At 40.9% G+C, this 14265-nt stretch overlaps 1 protein-coding gene across 1 annotated transcript in view; it reads right to left on the reverse strand.

The window, feature by feature from the left end:
- Nucleotides 1-14265, reverse strand: part of LOC101649458 (inactive tyrosine-protein kinase transmembrane receptor ROR1) — a 343582-nt gene that overhangs the window by 110985 nt on the left and 218332 nt on the right. The window contains exons 8-9 of the mRNA XM_045292145.1: nt 6443-6524; nt 5281-5373 (exon numbers count right to left, since the gene is read on the reverse strand). Of these exons, the coding sequence (XP_045148080.1) occupies nt 5281-5373; nt 6443-6524 (175 nt within the window). The remainder of the gene's footprint in view (nt 1-5280; nt 5374-6442; nt 6525-14265) is intronic.

The raw sequence follows: 14265 nt of genomic DNA on the forward strand, positions 1-14265 counted from the left end.
AACATGCACAAAAACAAGACAGAGCAAAACCAAGCAACAATGTCAACAAAACAGCAACAACAACAAACCACTGACAAAGAACAAATAAAAACACACCAAGAAAGAAAAACTTGTAGTTAGTTCAAGGATCACTGGCCTTTAGGAGTATTTTCCATTCCAGTCTGTTGGGGTGCACGGTTTTTTATAAGACCAAGAACTTATTCATTGCAAATACCCTTGTTCAACACCATAAATGGTGACTATGTATGGGACCTTCCCTGATGGGATACACAGGAATCAAATTGACTACGTACCTATGTGGAAGGATGATATGGAAACTCAATATCGTCTGTCATAACAAGACCAGGCACCAACTGCACAACAGATCACCAACTGCTCAAATGCAATTTTCAGTTGAAGCTGAATAAAGTTCAAACAAGTGCACAAGAGCCAAAATACAACCTTGATTATAGCCCACCTTAATTTACAGACCATGTCAAGAACAGATCTGATGCATTGAGCGCTAATAATTGAGGATGAGACAAGTTGTGGGATGACATCAAAACTCTCAGACATGAAGAAAGTAATAGGACGGGGTGGGGTGGGGGGAACCAAAGCAATTGACTAAAATGATTCGGAAGCTTGTCCCCCAAACTATTGACTGAAGTGATTCTGGAACGTGTCCCTGGATGTAGAGTACCTAGAGTGAAAAGGAAAAAAATGAAGAAGTAAAAGAGCTGAATGGAAGATTTCAAAGGGCAGTTCTAGAAGATAATAAAAAGTATTGTAAAAGAATATGAAAAAATCCGGAGTTTAAAAGTCCAAAAGGGAAGAACAATGTTATTGTGTCTCCCACTGTGAGAACTGAAGAAAAATTGAAGCCTTGAGTTGCAATATGGAAAAATTCTGTGTGAAAAAACATTGAGCGATTCAAGAAGCATCAAAAGCAGATGGAAGGAATGTCCAGGGTTACTGGACCAGTAGGAGTCACCGTTCCAACCATTTCAGCAGGTAACATATGATGGAACACTGCTACTACAGAGGAAGCAGCACAAGCTGTAATGAAGGCATTGGTGAAAAGCAAAGCTTCGGGAGTTGACAGAACGCCAGTGGAAATGGTTCAGCAAATGAATGCAAGCCTGGAAGTACGCTTTCACCTAGGCCACAAATTCTGGAAGGCAGCTACAGGGCCAACTGCAGAAGGAGATCCAGATCCATGCCCCTTCCAAAGAAAGGTAGTCCAACAGAATGTGGAAATTAATAAACCATAGGAGAAAGAATATGTAGGCAAAATTTTGCTGAAGATAATGACAACATAGTTGAAGTAGTACATCAACAGGGAACTGTCAGAAATTCAAGCCAGATTCAGAAGAGGGTGTGGCATGGAAGACATCATTGTTGATGCCAGATAGAGCTTGCCTGTAAGGAGAGAAGGCGAGAAAGAGGTTTACTGTGTTTGACTATGTAGAGGAATTTAACAATGTGGATCATAAAAATTATGGATAGCATTGTGAACTGTGGAAATTTCAGAATACTTAACTGTGCTCACGTATGACCTGTACATACCAGATTAAGAGAGAGTGGTTCACACAAAACAAGGGAACACTGTGTGTGTCAGGTTTGTATCTTTTTCTCATATTATTCAGTCTTGATGAGGAACAAATACGCTGAGAAGCTGGACAATATGAAGAAGAGCAGCACAGCATCCAGACTGAAGAAAGACTCATTAACAAGCGGCACTAGAGAGAGCGTAGCCTTGATTGCTGAAAACAAAGAGAACTTGGAATACTTACTGATGAAGCCAAAGACTAACAGCCTTTGGTCTGGGTTACATGTCAATGTAAGGAAAATAAAAATCCTCACAACTTTGGACTGATAAGGAACTCATGGTAAATGGAAAAAAAAAGAATGAAGTTGTCAATGAGTTCATGTGACTTGGACCCACAACTGACACTCATGGAAGCGGCAATCGAGAAATCAATGCATTGCATCAGGCAAATTTGAAATAAAAGGCTTTTAAAAAACTGATTTGAAACACCAACCCAACACAAACAAAGGTGTTACTTTGAGGAGTGAGGTGCCTTTGGCAAGCAATGCTACGTTCTGTCACTTCATATGTATGTGAAAGATGGGTAGTGGAAAAGGACAACCGCAGAGGAATCCATGAATGTGAGTTATGGTGTTGACAAAAAATATTGATCTGTATAGCCCACTAGAAGAATGAATGAATATGTCTTGGAAGGAGTACAGCCAGAATTCCTTTTAGAAACCAGGATGATGAGTGTAGACACATGTCCTTTGGGATGTTATCAGGAGGAACCAGTCCCTAGAGGGTATCAGGCTTAATAAGACAGTATAAGGGAAAAAGAGGAAGACCCTTACCACCTGATTGCTATGGTGGTTCCTACCATGGTGAGCTAAAACTTAGCCATGATGGCGAGGAGGGTGTAGGATGGGGCTGTGCTTGGCTCTGTTTACACAAGGTTGCTCTGAGTTGGAACCATCTGGATGTGGCACCAAAGAAAAACACAACAACATCACTAAATTCCTCAGAGATCATCGCCACATGATCTTCCCTTCAGTTTATCCTGGCATGATTACTTTTCTTGCTCGCTGATATCTCAAAGGCGATTGAGTTAAGACACCTCTACAAGACTAACTGCCACATCATAGGAGAGATATCCTATTCCCAAATGGTATTGTAACCACAGGCATAGTGGGTTGTAATTACACCATATATTTTAGGCAATCAAAATTCAATCCACAAGAAAGACTAATAAACAAGAGTAAACCATTTTTTTAATCCTCCAAAAGTACAAACAACATTTAAAAGTTAATGACAATCTAAAAGAAATAGGAGTATTCGCAACATTCAGGAGATAAATGTGATAACACTGTTAATATGCCACACAACATAATTCAATCAACAGAAATAGGAAAAGATATTTATCTTATATATATTCACAGAAGGAAACCAGAATAAACTGCTAGTTATTCACCATTAAGTGAACTTTATCAGTAGTCTGGATTAGACAATACATTACTTTGCTGGTTCTCTCTAAATACTACTACTGCTTGACTGTTACACTTTTCCTCCTAAAGTTTAAATTTAAGATATGTGAATTTTCATTCATGTATTTGAACTATAATAAACCAACTTAAAAGAAAACAATTAAGTCTTCTTAAAAGTACATGCTTCTTTTTTTTTCAAATGAAACATTTCTCCAACGTTTCAATGTCCAGAATTGGAGTGTAAAAATGAATACTTTATATATAGCTTCTGGTAGGAGTGTAAATAACATCAACAAAAGGAAACTTGGCTCCATGTATGCTATGATTTACAACTATATATATATATAACTATCAGTTGAAGTTTGTGGGCTTATAAATAATGCTCCATACTACCTTTTCAAGTTCATATATAAGTTAAGAGACCAAAGGTGAACTTAAAAAATCAGCTTTATGGTACGGAAGATTGATATGGAGAATACATTTCAATTAAGTTCATAAATATCTCCTGATTTGAATATAACTTCCAACCTACTGACCCGATTCATAAATTTCCCGTCTAGAAACAGAGATTGCATCTACTCGAGGGAAATGTGCATGGTTTCCAAGGCTGGAGGGGTGATGAATTTGAGAAGCTGACCTTAGAGTCAGCAGCTGAACAAGGACTCCTTCCCTCTTGTACTGCCATCGAGTACATTCTACGTCCTAGCAGCCCTTGGAGGGTACCAAGAGACTTGAGCATGAGTGACTACACCCATCATTGCAACACTCTTCACGATAGACAAATGGTGAAACAACTAGGACTTCACACTTGTTCATTCCAGATGGACACCTGCTGAGAATTCATTATTGCACCCGAGAGACACTGAATCAAAATCCACATCTTCACAAGAAAGATTCCGACTCAGTGTATCTGAGGTAGAAATGCAAAATGTCAGCAGGGGGATGAATCAGAATCAATTAGTTCAAAACCCTGAAAACCCAAAAACCTATTATCACAAAACGTGACATAGACATACAGTGGGATATTTCTCTGCCATGAACAGAAATGAAATCCAAATATATGTCATAATATGAATGAACCTTGAAAATATTATGCTGAGTATAAGAAATCTATAATAAAAGGGCACATTTTATTATCTCATTAATATGAAGTACCAATGACAGGCAACCAAATAAAATCAGAGCTTAATAGTGTTTACTAAGTATAGGAGGGAGATAGAGTAGGAGAAATTATTGTTTTAAGAAGCAGTGAACTTTTGCTGTGGACATGAAAATTTTGGCTTAGGATAATTCGTGGTAACATGACTGATGTATTTGATCTCATTGAATTGTTCAAGTGAAAAAATGTTGACTTGGCAAATGGTGTGCTATTTATATATTTACAACAATAAAGAAAGAATGAAATCATTATGTCATGAAGTTTCTTGGTTTTATATTACTTGTCACCCTCAAAAGCCCATAAGAAATGAGGACCTAAGGCTGGGGGTTTAAGTGGAGAGAAAATATTTTGAGAACGATGAGGACAATGAATGTACAAATGCGCTTTACACAATTGATGTGTGTATGGATTGTGATAAGAGCTGTATGAGCCCCTAATAAAATGATTTTTTAAAAATACACAGAAAACTCTTTCAGTCACCATAAAGTGAAAAAAAAAATCCTATCAGAATTTCTTTTGGTTTTGTGAAAAAAGAATTTAGAACATTTTGATTGTTTATTTATTTGAAATATTCATTGGGTGGCTAACTGAGAGGTTAGCAGTTTGAGACTGCAACCTGCTCCTTGAGAGAAAGATGAGACTTTCTACTCCCATAAAAGGTTACAGTCTCAGAAACCCCCAGAAGCAGTTCTCCCTTATTCTATAGGGTCAGGATGACTCAGAATCAATTCGATGGCAGTGAGTTTTGAGATATAACTTCAAGTTACCATTTAACTAGCTTCTTTTCTAAAAGATTAATTCACACAATGCATCATTTTATAGTAATAAAAAATGGAACCGACCCAAATATTACAAAGTAGAGAAATGGTTACATTTATCATTCATCATTAAAAATAATCTTTGGGGGCAAAAAAACCCTTTTTAATGACCTTCTGAAGAATGTTTAATAATTCAGGAAAAGAGGTGGTGACAGATAATGTCATCTGTCTTTTCATATTTTCCACAATGAGCATGCTTACATTTCAAATCATAACAAAGAGATTCAGAAGAAATATGGCTGTGACACATGAATAAAGAATGAGAGTAATAGGAACAGAGGCACGGATGATAACATTTTCATTTGGCATTACCATTTGGATGAAAAGGAATTGTTTTAAATTTCACATCTGGAGGGACCAAATTGTATTCCGATGTAAACTGTATTGACACTTGGAAGAATAACCCTATGATACAGAGAGAAACATTTTTACTGAAGTGTCATGTTATCCTTGATTAACACTAGTAAAGTCTCTGCCAACAGCCTCCCCACCCTCCTTAGTTTTATTTTGTAAGGACATTGGACCACACTGTGTCCTGTTTAAGGATGGTTTGTGGACTTCTAAAAGGACGACCTCGTCCATTCTGCAGCTGTGAGTATACGAGAGTCTTCACAAGCAAATCTCACTACATTATCAGTCTGTTCCACCCACAGGCTCCGTTCCTTTGATACTTAGTCCCCTTGACACGCCTCCCACCATACATGCCATATTAACTGAACTCTCCATTTCCAGAACCTATGGAACCTTTCTTGCCTGCAAGTCCTTTGCTATGCTGTTTACCTGAAGGTCCTCCCCATCCTTTAACCTGGCAAATTAACTCCTCAGGAATCCACTCAACTGTCATCTCTGTGGGAAACAACTTCTGACTCTATTCATGTATGTAAGCAAAATTAACCAGTTTTCTGTTTACATTCTGCAACAGCATGTATTATTTTCTTTCTTTTATAACTATCACCTTACAGGTCTGTGGATTCTGTTTCACTCAAGGGATCTATTTTGTTAATCTATCATTGAAAGATTACAAATATATCGTGGCCCAGTATATTTGAAATTTTGATTTATACAAATTTGATAGGGGAGGATCATTAAAAAAATAAAAATATGATTTTGAAATCAATAGGATTTTAATAATTAGTCTGATTTCATGGACGATTGTAGAAGCTATTCTCATTGATAAGCTTTATTATTCCTGTTTCTTTATAACTTAATAGCATTAAAATTTGACATAAAAAATTGGAATGCCAAATTTCCATCTACTTTACAAATGACAAAAATAAACAAATAATGAGTAGATAATATGTGAATATTTTTCAAATTCTAGTTATTTTACATAGAAATAAAATTTCTGGAGAATTTATATAATACCATGTATAATTTATACATAAATATAATTTATATATAATTTGTATATGTATGATATGCTAATTATAACAATGAAGACTTTTAAAAGCACATTTGTTTTAAAACCACAAACCTTGCCATATTGTATGGTGAAGACCTTCAATTTCAGCTTCCCATTGCATCAGGTCTTCACTTAACGGAAAGGCAGTAATACCCTTTAATGTAAAAAAAAGTAGAAACAATTAAGTAATTTTTCTAACTTTGAGAATCAGATACTAAGTTACGTATTCTTTTCCTAATTAATTTTCACCTACTCCTCACTTATGAACTTTCTTGTTATCTGATATATCACATGTACAGTAGTAAAAATTCTGGTATTGGTTATTTTGCACATTAACGACATACCTCTGACTGTAAGGGATGCCGAGGTGCTAGGTGAGAGTAACAATGGCTGTGATAGTAAAGATCATGTGTCAGCTTGGCTACATCATCGTTCTCAGTGATTTGGCAGGTATGTAATGATGCAATTTGGCAATTATGTAACGATATAACAATCTTCCATTTTGTGATCTGATGTGGTCAACTGCCATTGTAGCCAGATGCTGGTTTTTGCAGACTGAGCAGATCTTTGGAACCTAACAATGTCTGTACATGAAGCGTGGGTGTGCGTATTTTCTTATCTTGGTAGATATTGTATATTTCCTTGTTGCACAGAGGACAGGTGGCTTCCAGAAAACCCATGCAGCAGTCAACAAAAAATAAATCATAAACATGGAAATCCCAAGTGGGTCTAGAAGTCAAGATGGGGACAAGTTTATAGCCAATTGAAGATTCAAATTAGAAAAGGAAATAGTGGGAAAGTGTATGTTCATTTGATTATTCCTGAAGCACAGCGCATACTCTATGAAAACATTCATAGCCATGAAGCAAGAAATTTTCCACTGATCAACACACAAATTGGGAAGATAGTTACTTATATACTTACATATAAAAATAAGATTATCTTATATTTGATGTGTCCCAATGAGAGAGACAAGAAAATATTGCATAGAAGATGTTACAATTATGCTGAGGAGTATCAGGAAATACTGGCAACCAGGTGCTACTCTGGGTGAGTACAGTAATGTCTCTATTACCTGCATCTATATTTACATCACTTTGGCTTTCATGGAGTTCTCTTTCACCCAAGAACCAGGGTGTTCAGCTATAACAGAAGTGATACCAAGCGTTGGGTCCACTGCCTCTAGGATCTTTGTTGTTGGACTCAATAACTACACCTAACACCTCCAGTGTAGATACTATTTTATAGAAAAGATGGATGAAAACAATGCCACAGAACCACACTGTGTTAGTCTGGGTACTTTAGAGAAACAAATCCACAGAAACTCATGAATAAGAGAGAGTCATATATACAGGTTAAGTGAGCATCAAGAAAACATCCCAACCCAGTGCTGCCCAAGTCCACAAGTCCAACATTAACCCATTAATCCATATGTCCAACACCAATCCACAAAGTCCTCCATCTCACAAAACACACACTGTGATGCCGACTGCAGGAGGAAAGCCGACTGGCAGGGGTCTCCACACGCTGCTCCAGCACCCAGCGTAAAGCCTGCATCGGGGTAGGTCCATGTGGCTTCTCCTTGGGGATGTCTTGAAGGAAGTGGGCCTTGCAAACTGAAGCAGGGAACTGGCTAAGGCAGCTGCACCCTGGTGCGACCATCTCAAAGCAAGAGACCGGAGAACTAGAAAGGCGAGGCTCACCGAGCCATTTATCCCTCCGCCCTTCAATTAACCTCACATGTGTTTCTCGGCCAGGTTGGCACAATAAACTAACTACTTCACACACTTAACACAACTGTTGGGAGCACTCTACGTCCTCCTCCTACAGATTGCTGTCTTCTCTTCAACCCACTTTTCGCTCTTCATACTTCATGGGATGGGTCATCCTGTGGCACTCAGACACTGGTAACCATTTGGGTCAATGAGTACTGCCGTCCTGTCTGTTGTTAATAAAGATGAAGGGTTTCAGAATCAGAAAACCTTAAAGTGAAATACTGAGCCCAATCTTTACTGAACTTTTCTGAGGGTTAAGGTTCTGGTAGTTAAAATACGGTTTACAGTATTATAATTAATAAGTGCAACTCTACCTCTACTAGTTACTTACTACCTGGTAAACCCTATTATCCCAGGCCTAGGTTTATATAAATTGACCAGCACAGTGTACTCCATCCTGGTAATGGAGATGATGAAATACTATTATTAAACAATAAACTATAATATACTAGAATTACACATGAAAGGCATATTACGATTACTGTTACTATGAAGTCAATTATTATGGGAAATGCATTAGTTAAATACCGATGACGCAGTGCGAAATGAGAATTAACTAAAGTAGGTTGTGTGGCAGAAAGTCTGGACTTTCTACTCCCGTAAGCAGATGGCCGTGCGTGAGTGAGAAGGTATGCTTTATGAGCTAAACACGGGTAAAATGACTTAAAAACAAAAAACCGTTGTCCCCTCCCTCCAGTTCTCAGCACTCACCATATAGTTGTTCTCCATTAACTCCTCGTAATCCCTTTCCAGCAGGAGGTGAGCTCTGCAGTGCATGATGGGGCAGCAGTCGGTCTCCTACTTGGCTCCCAACTCCACAGCTTTCGGCAGGGACAGGTGTTTCAAGCGATGGGCTACCGGCCCACACCCTTTCTAAAGTCCCAGGGTGGCGTGTCCCCTCAAAGTAAGGGCCTTCTAAGTTTGGTGTATGACTGCGTTTCTTTTCTGTCCAACCCAAAAGCCGTTTTCTGTCCGGGCTCCTCTAAATAGGTAGAACCCGGAAAGTGTCACGAAGGGAAACTTGGCACTGTCTCTCTGGGCCGCGGCTGGTCACCGCAGCGCCAGCACGGCACATTTCGGACAAGCTGGCCGCGCAGCTGGAGAAGTGGGTGTGAACGGTGTACACGTGAGGCGGGGGTAGACGAGCGTCTCCACTCCACCGGTGGAGCGAGCGTCCGCTTAGCTGGCAAAAGCGAATCGGTTACCAAGCAACAGGCCCCCTACGCCGGGAAAGAATGCGACCGGGGCTTGGTCGCTTTCATCCAATCAGCGATCTGGGCTTGGTCGCTTTCATCCAATCAGAGACAAGGGGCGGGACTATGGGCTGTCTCCACAGCCAATCCTTCAACGATTACCTTTTGAGAGGCCAATGACATCCGTTGTCACACCTCCCATTCCTACAGTTGTGACTCCAGGTTGCTAAGATATTGATGTCCTGGGTGGGGTGAATTCCCCAAATCCAGTTTGTACATCACTACAATTGTGCCTTGACCGGAAGTTCCTCTTTTTCTACTCTAAATATCTGGGGTGACCTAATATTAACTAATAGATGGCGGAATTTGCTCATTAATCCAATCCCCTGGCATCTAGTGCATTCCGCCCCTGAAACGCTGCAGCGTAGAAGCTAGGGTTTCCGATGTTGTAAAGCCTCAGTTTTCTTTCGCAGTGCGCCTGCTGGGTTCGAACTGCTGGCCCTGTGGTTAGCAGCCCAGTGCGTTACCAAGGCCACCGCCAGAGCTCCTCTACTCATTAGTAACAAACAGTATCTTGATTTAAATGGCTAATTACTTTGCAAAGTACATTCACATACTTTATTGTGTCCTGGAGTCCTACCATTCCCCTGGGAAAATGCTCCAAAAGAGGGAACCGATGAACATTTCTGATCCCCATCTGTTTGCAAATATTGCTCCTTCTACGTGAACTTGGCAGCCTTTCTGCCTCTCCCTTCCAGGCTCTGCACGGTGGCTTCCCCCTCCTCGTGGCTTGGGAAAGTGTAGGGCAGCGCACGACGCCTCCCGCTCGCCTGGAAGGATGGTCAGAGCGGCTGCAACGCTGGGGTCAAACATGGCAGCGCAATATTTTGTCTGCTGTCATAGAGTTGCTTGCTATGAGGAAAACAGCACGCAACAGCAGCAAGACTGGATCGTTGTTGCGGAAGCCGGGGACTCACGTCGCAGTAGAACCGGGTTTTCTGTGCTGAGTCCAGGTGGATTAGTGGTCGCTTGGGGTACTGACCGCATGGCCAGCAGTTAAAACCACCAGCAGCTCCCCAGGAGAAAGACTGGACGGTCTACTCCGGTAAACAGTTGCAGTTTCCGGAACTCACAGCGATCGCTATGAGTCAGCATTGACTCGATGGCAGTGAGGTGAATAATTTTTAATGGAGTCGATCGGCCAGTCTTTTCTCCCGCACATGCGCTCTGTGGTTTAAAACAGACTGGCTAGTAGCTGAGCACTGAAGCCTGGCGCCACCAGAATTGCTTTGTGGTATTTTAATGAAACAAAAATGTACTTGGTAGATTCATTCTTAGACAATCCCACCGATTGATAGTATCAATCATGATCTTTCCTCCGGATTTTAGTAGCTCAAAATGCATGTAAAGAAGACCCAAATCCAGGAAACCGGAAGTTGTGCATATCCCAGGGACAAGCAGATGGATTCTGGGCCCCCACTTAACTCTAGCGCCAATCCAAGAACAGTTCGTTCTGATAACGTGGCCCTGCTGGATACATACCCTCATGAAATGATCACTGAAGATCAGGGTTTTTCCAGTCTTCCCACCAATGCCCAAGCTTACCTGAGACACAGACTGTCTTTACAAAACACACTCTCTGCCTCCAGACTGCCCTATCATACAATTTCCAGTAATATATTTAAAAGAAGCCTGGGTGATGGGAATGGCTTGTGATGGGCTGCTAACCTAAAAGTGGGAGGTTCCGACACTACACCCCCACCCCCACCCCCAACAGCCACCTTCTTTCCCCAGGAAGAACCATCTGGCAATTTGATGCTGTAAAGATTAAAGCCAAGAAAATTCTTCAGTGTTATGGTCGTGTCATTTCCTGCCTGCTTCAAGGGATCCCTTCAGTAGCCCAGCTTACTCTGTCTCCAACATTCCTGTTTTGAAATGGACAGCGATTGGATTCGCTTCTGGAAGAGTGGGTAGGGGGCTGAAATTGTGCACAACTCTATGTGCTCATGCACCTAAGTGTATTTGTGTTGCTACAGTTATCTCTGTGTGTATGGGAGCCTTTGTGGCATGGTAGGTTACATGTTGGGCTGCAAACTATAATGTCAGTAGTTCAAAACCACCAGCTATTCTGTGGGAGAAGAAGGAGGCTTTCTCCTCTCATAAAGAGTTATACTCTCAGAAATACAAAGGGGCCAATTTAGTCTGTCCTATAGGATAAAAATAAGTCAAAATTGATGCCATGGCAGGGATTGTTTTTGGAAATGTATGTGCATGTGGATTTTTTTTCCAAGAAGAGAGGGCATCACATTTATTGTAATATAAAAAGCTTAAACAAACAACTCATCCACCTCAGATTGAATCTAGACTTTTTAACAAGGCAATGCAAAGCCTCCTGCTTTTGTTCTGATCCACCCCTTTGTTTATGGATGTCCACTGTGCTGCACTCGGGAGGTGTCAGAAGCATGGGGCTGTTGATCTCTCCTGGAGGGTTCCCCTATTCGTTCCCCAGGGAACCCACTCTTACACATACATATCGGCTTTCTTTTCTCAGATGCTTCCTAATCCACCAGAATTTATTGTGTTCTATTTCCTCCTGGCACATCTTTGTGCATTACTGCAGTATTTTGAAACTATCTGTTCATGGGTTCTTCTTCTCACCAAAGTGTAACTTCCTAAGGTCAGAGAATGTTGAGTCATTGCATTTCCAGTATCTAGCTATCTGGTCAATTGACTGAAAGCGACACACATTTGTACCCATTCCAAAGAAAGGTGACGCAATCGAATGTGGAAATTATTAAATAATGCCACCACTATCACAGAGTTTCAGGCTGGATACAAAAGTGGACATGGAATAAGAGATACTATTGCTGGTATCAAGTGGATCTTGGCTAATGGCAGAGAATACCCAAAAGATGTTTACTTGTGTTTTATTGACTATGTGAAAATATTTGACTATGTGGATGATAACAAACTATGGATAGCCTTGAGAAGACTGGGAATCCCAGAACCCATCATTGTGCTCATGCAGAACCTACACATAGACCAGGAGGCAGCCTTTCAAACAGAACAATTGAATATTACATGGTGGAAAATCACGAAGATGGTATGTTAGGGTTGTATCTTCTCATCACACTTATTCAGTCTGTGTGCCGAGCGAATAATCTGAGAAACTGGGCTATATGAGGAAGAATGCAGCATCCGGATTGGAAGAAGGCTTACTAGCCCCTTGTGATATGCAGATGACACATTTTGGCCAAGAGAGTGGCTCTTCCATGAAAGTACTAAAGATAACCGGAAGAAGGAATTTCCAGAGTTGTGGAGAGATGTACAGAAAATCAGGTAGTCCTACAACCACCTGGAAGTTTAAAGTTTGGTCCCAACTGGAAGAGTAGACAATAGTACCACACTATTGAAATAAAAAGCAACAGCTCAGAGTGGCTGAGGAGGTGCTGTCAGGGCATAGATTAGAAGCTAAATCCCCCAGACACCAAAAAGCAAGGTAACAGTCCTTAGAGAGGTCCAGAAAGTTGCAGAGTACAGGGGACAGTGAGACTGGAACTTGGAGAATTATATCCAGAATGAGAGGGGTGGGAAAGATCGAACTTTCTGCCCGTCAGCCTGTGGGTGTGTGGGAGCCATGATGTTTGGGGTTTGCTAATGAAAACGAGACCATGGTGTACTCTGGCTCGTGAGCAGCTTGTGTTTTATCATGAACTTGGCTCCAGCATGAATTTGTGATGGACTTGGGTTAGGGAGGCACCCAAGCTGAGGAGTGGGACTGGGGCTTCGGTGACGAGTGGGAGCGAGATGACATTGTGGGTTTATCTAGCAGGCGGGTAGCAACTGGCTGGATTTGCTTCCTACAAGGAATCCAAGCAGCACATGGAGACTAATAGTATCCGCTGTTCAGATATCTAAACCACTTGAACATAGACATTTGTAAGTGGAGGCCTAGCCAAAGACATTTTGTTCTGCATGGGAAACACCTTCCATTAGAGCCCAGGTTTGTTTTCCTAAAACGTTCACATATATATTTTTTGATGTCATCTCCTTGCCACGCTTACCCTGAAGTCATGTCCTTCTCCGCCTTCCTCATCACATGTTTTTGTGATTGTTGGTCTTTCAGATAAACCAAATAAACTAGGGAGGGAAGCTCTACCTATAATTCTTCGGGTATGTTCATTCATTAGTTAATCTGGTGGCACACAGCCACAGCATGTGTTCTCGAAATAGGCCTGGGTTGTGTCCCCATTTACCTATATCCATTGCCTATCTAACCTCACAGAGCCCTGATGGTACTGCATGTTAAACGTGGCTGCCACGTGCCCTGCTGCTGCATGGGAGAAAGATGTGGCACTCGATTCCTGTTAAGATTTGTAGCTTGGGAACCCTAGGGAGCAGCTCTATACTGTCAATTCCAACTCATAGCAACCATATAGTACAGTACAGTGTAACTACTAACCAATTACTAAATAATTCTTTTTACCTTTACTTTCAGTGCTTTTGTATCTTTAACAGGAGAGTAGGTTTAAATAAATCCTGTTGTAAGCATATTTACAGTCCGCCACCCTGCCCTCCACCTAAAAATGTGCCTAGACTTTTTTAAAAGAGAAAGGGCACACTATACTTTTAATAATACTCAGAATTCTAAGATTGGCTTCAATCTCCACAACCTGAATAAGCCCTAGGATTTTTGACTATGATAGATTTTACTCTCTTAATTAGGTTATGATGTAAGGTGCAGATGACTTTAAGAAAGCAAGATTATCCTAAAAAAAAAAACAGGTCGTAAAAGAACCTTGGTGACGGGGGAGGAGGAGAGACTGGAGTTCATCCTGGCCCACCAGACCTTGAGGACGATGACCCCAATTAGAGCAACCGGTCCACAGAGAGGAGCACAGGGCCAGCCCCACTATGAGACATGATG

This window comes from Echinops telfairi, unplaced genomic scaffold (assembly GCF_000313985.2).
Source record: "Echinops telfairi isolate 266 unplaced genomic scaffold, ASM31398v2 ScPeMD7_443;HRSCAF=831, whole genome shotgun sequence".
NCBI classification, from domain to species: domain Eukaryota; kingdom Metazoa; phylum Chordata; class Mammalia; order Afrosoricida; family Tenrecidae; genus Echinops; species Echinops telfairi.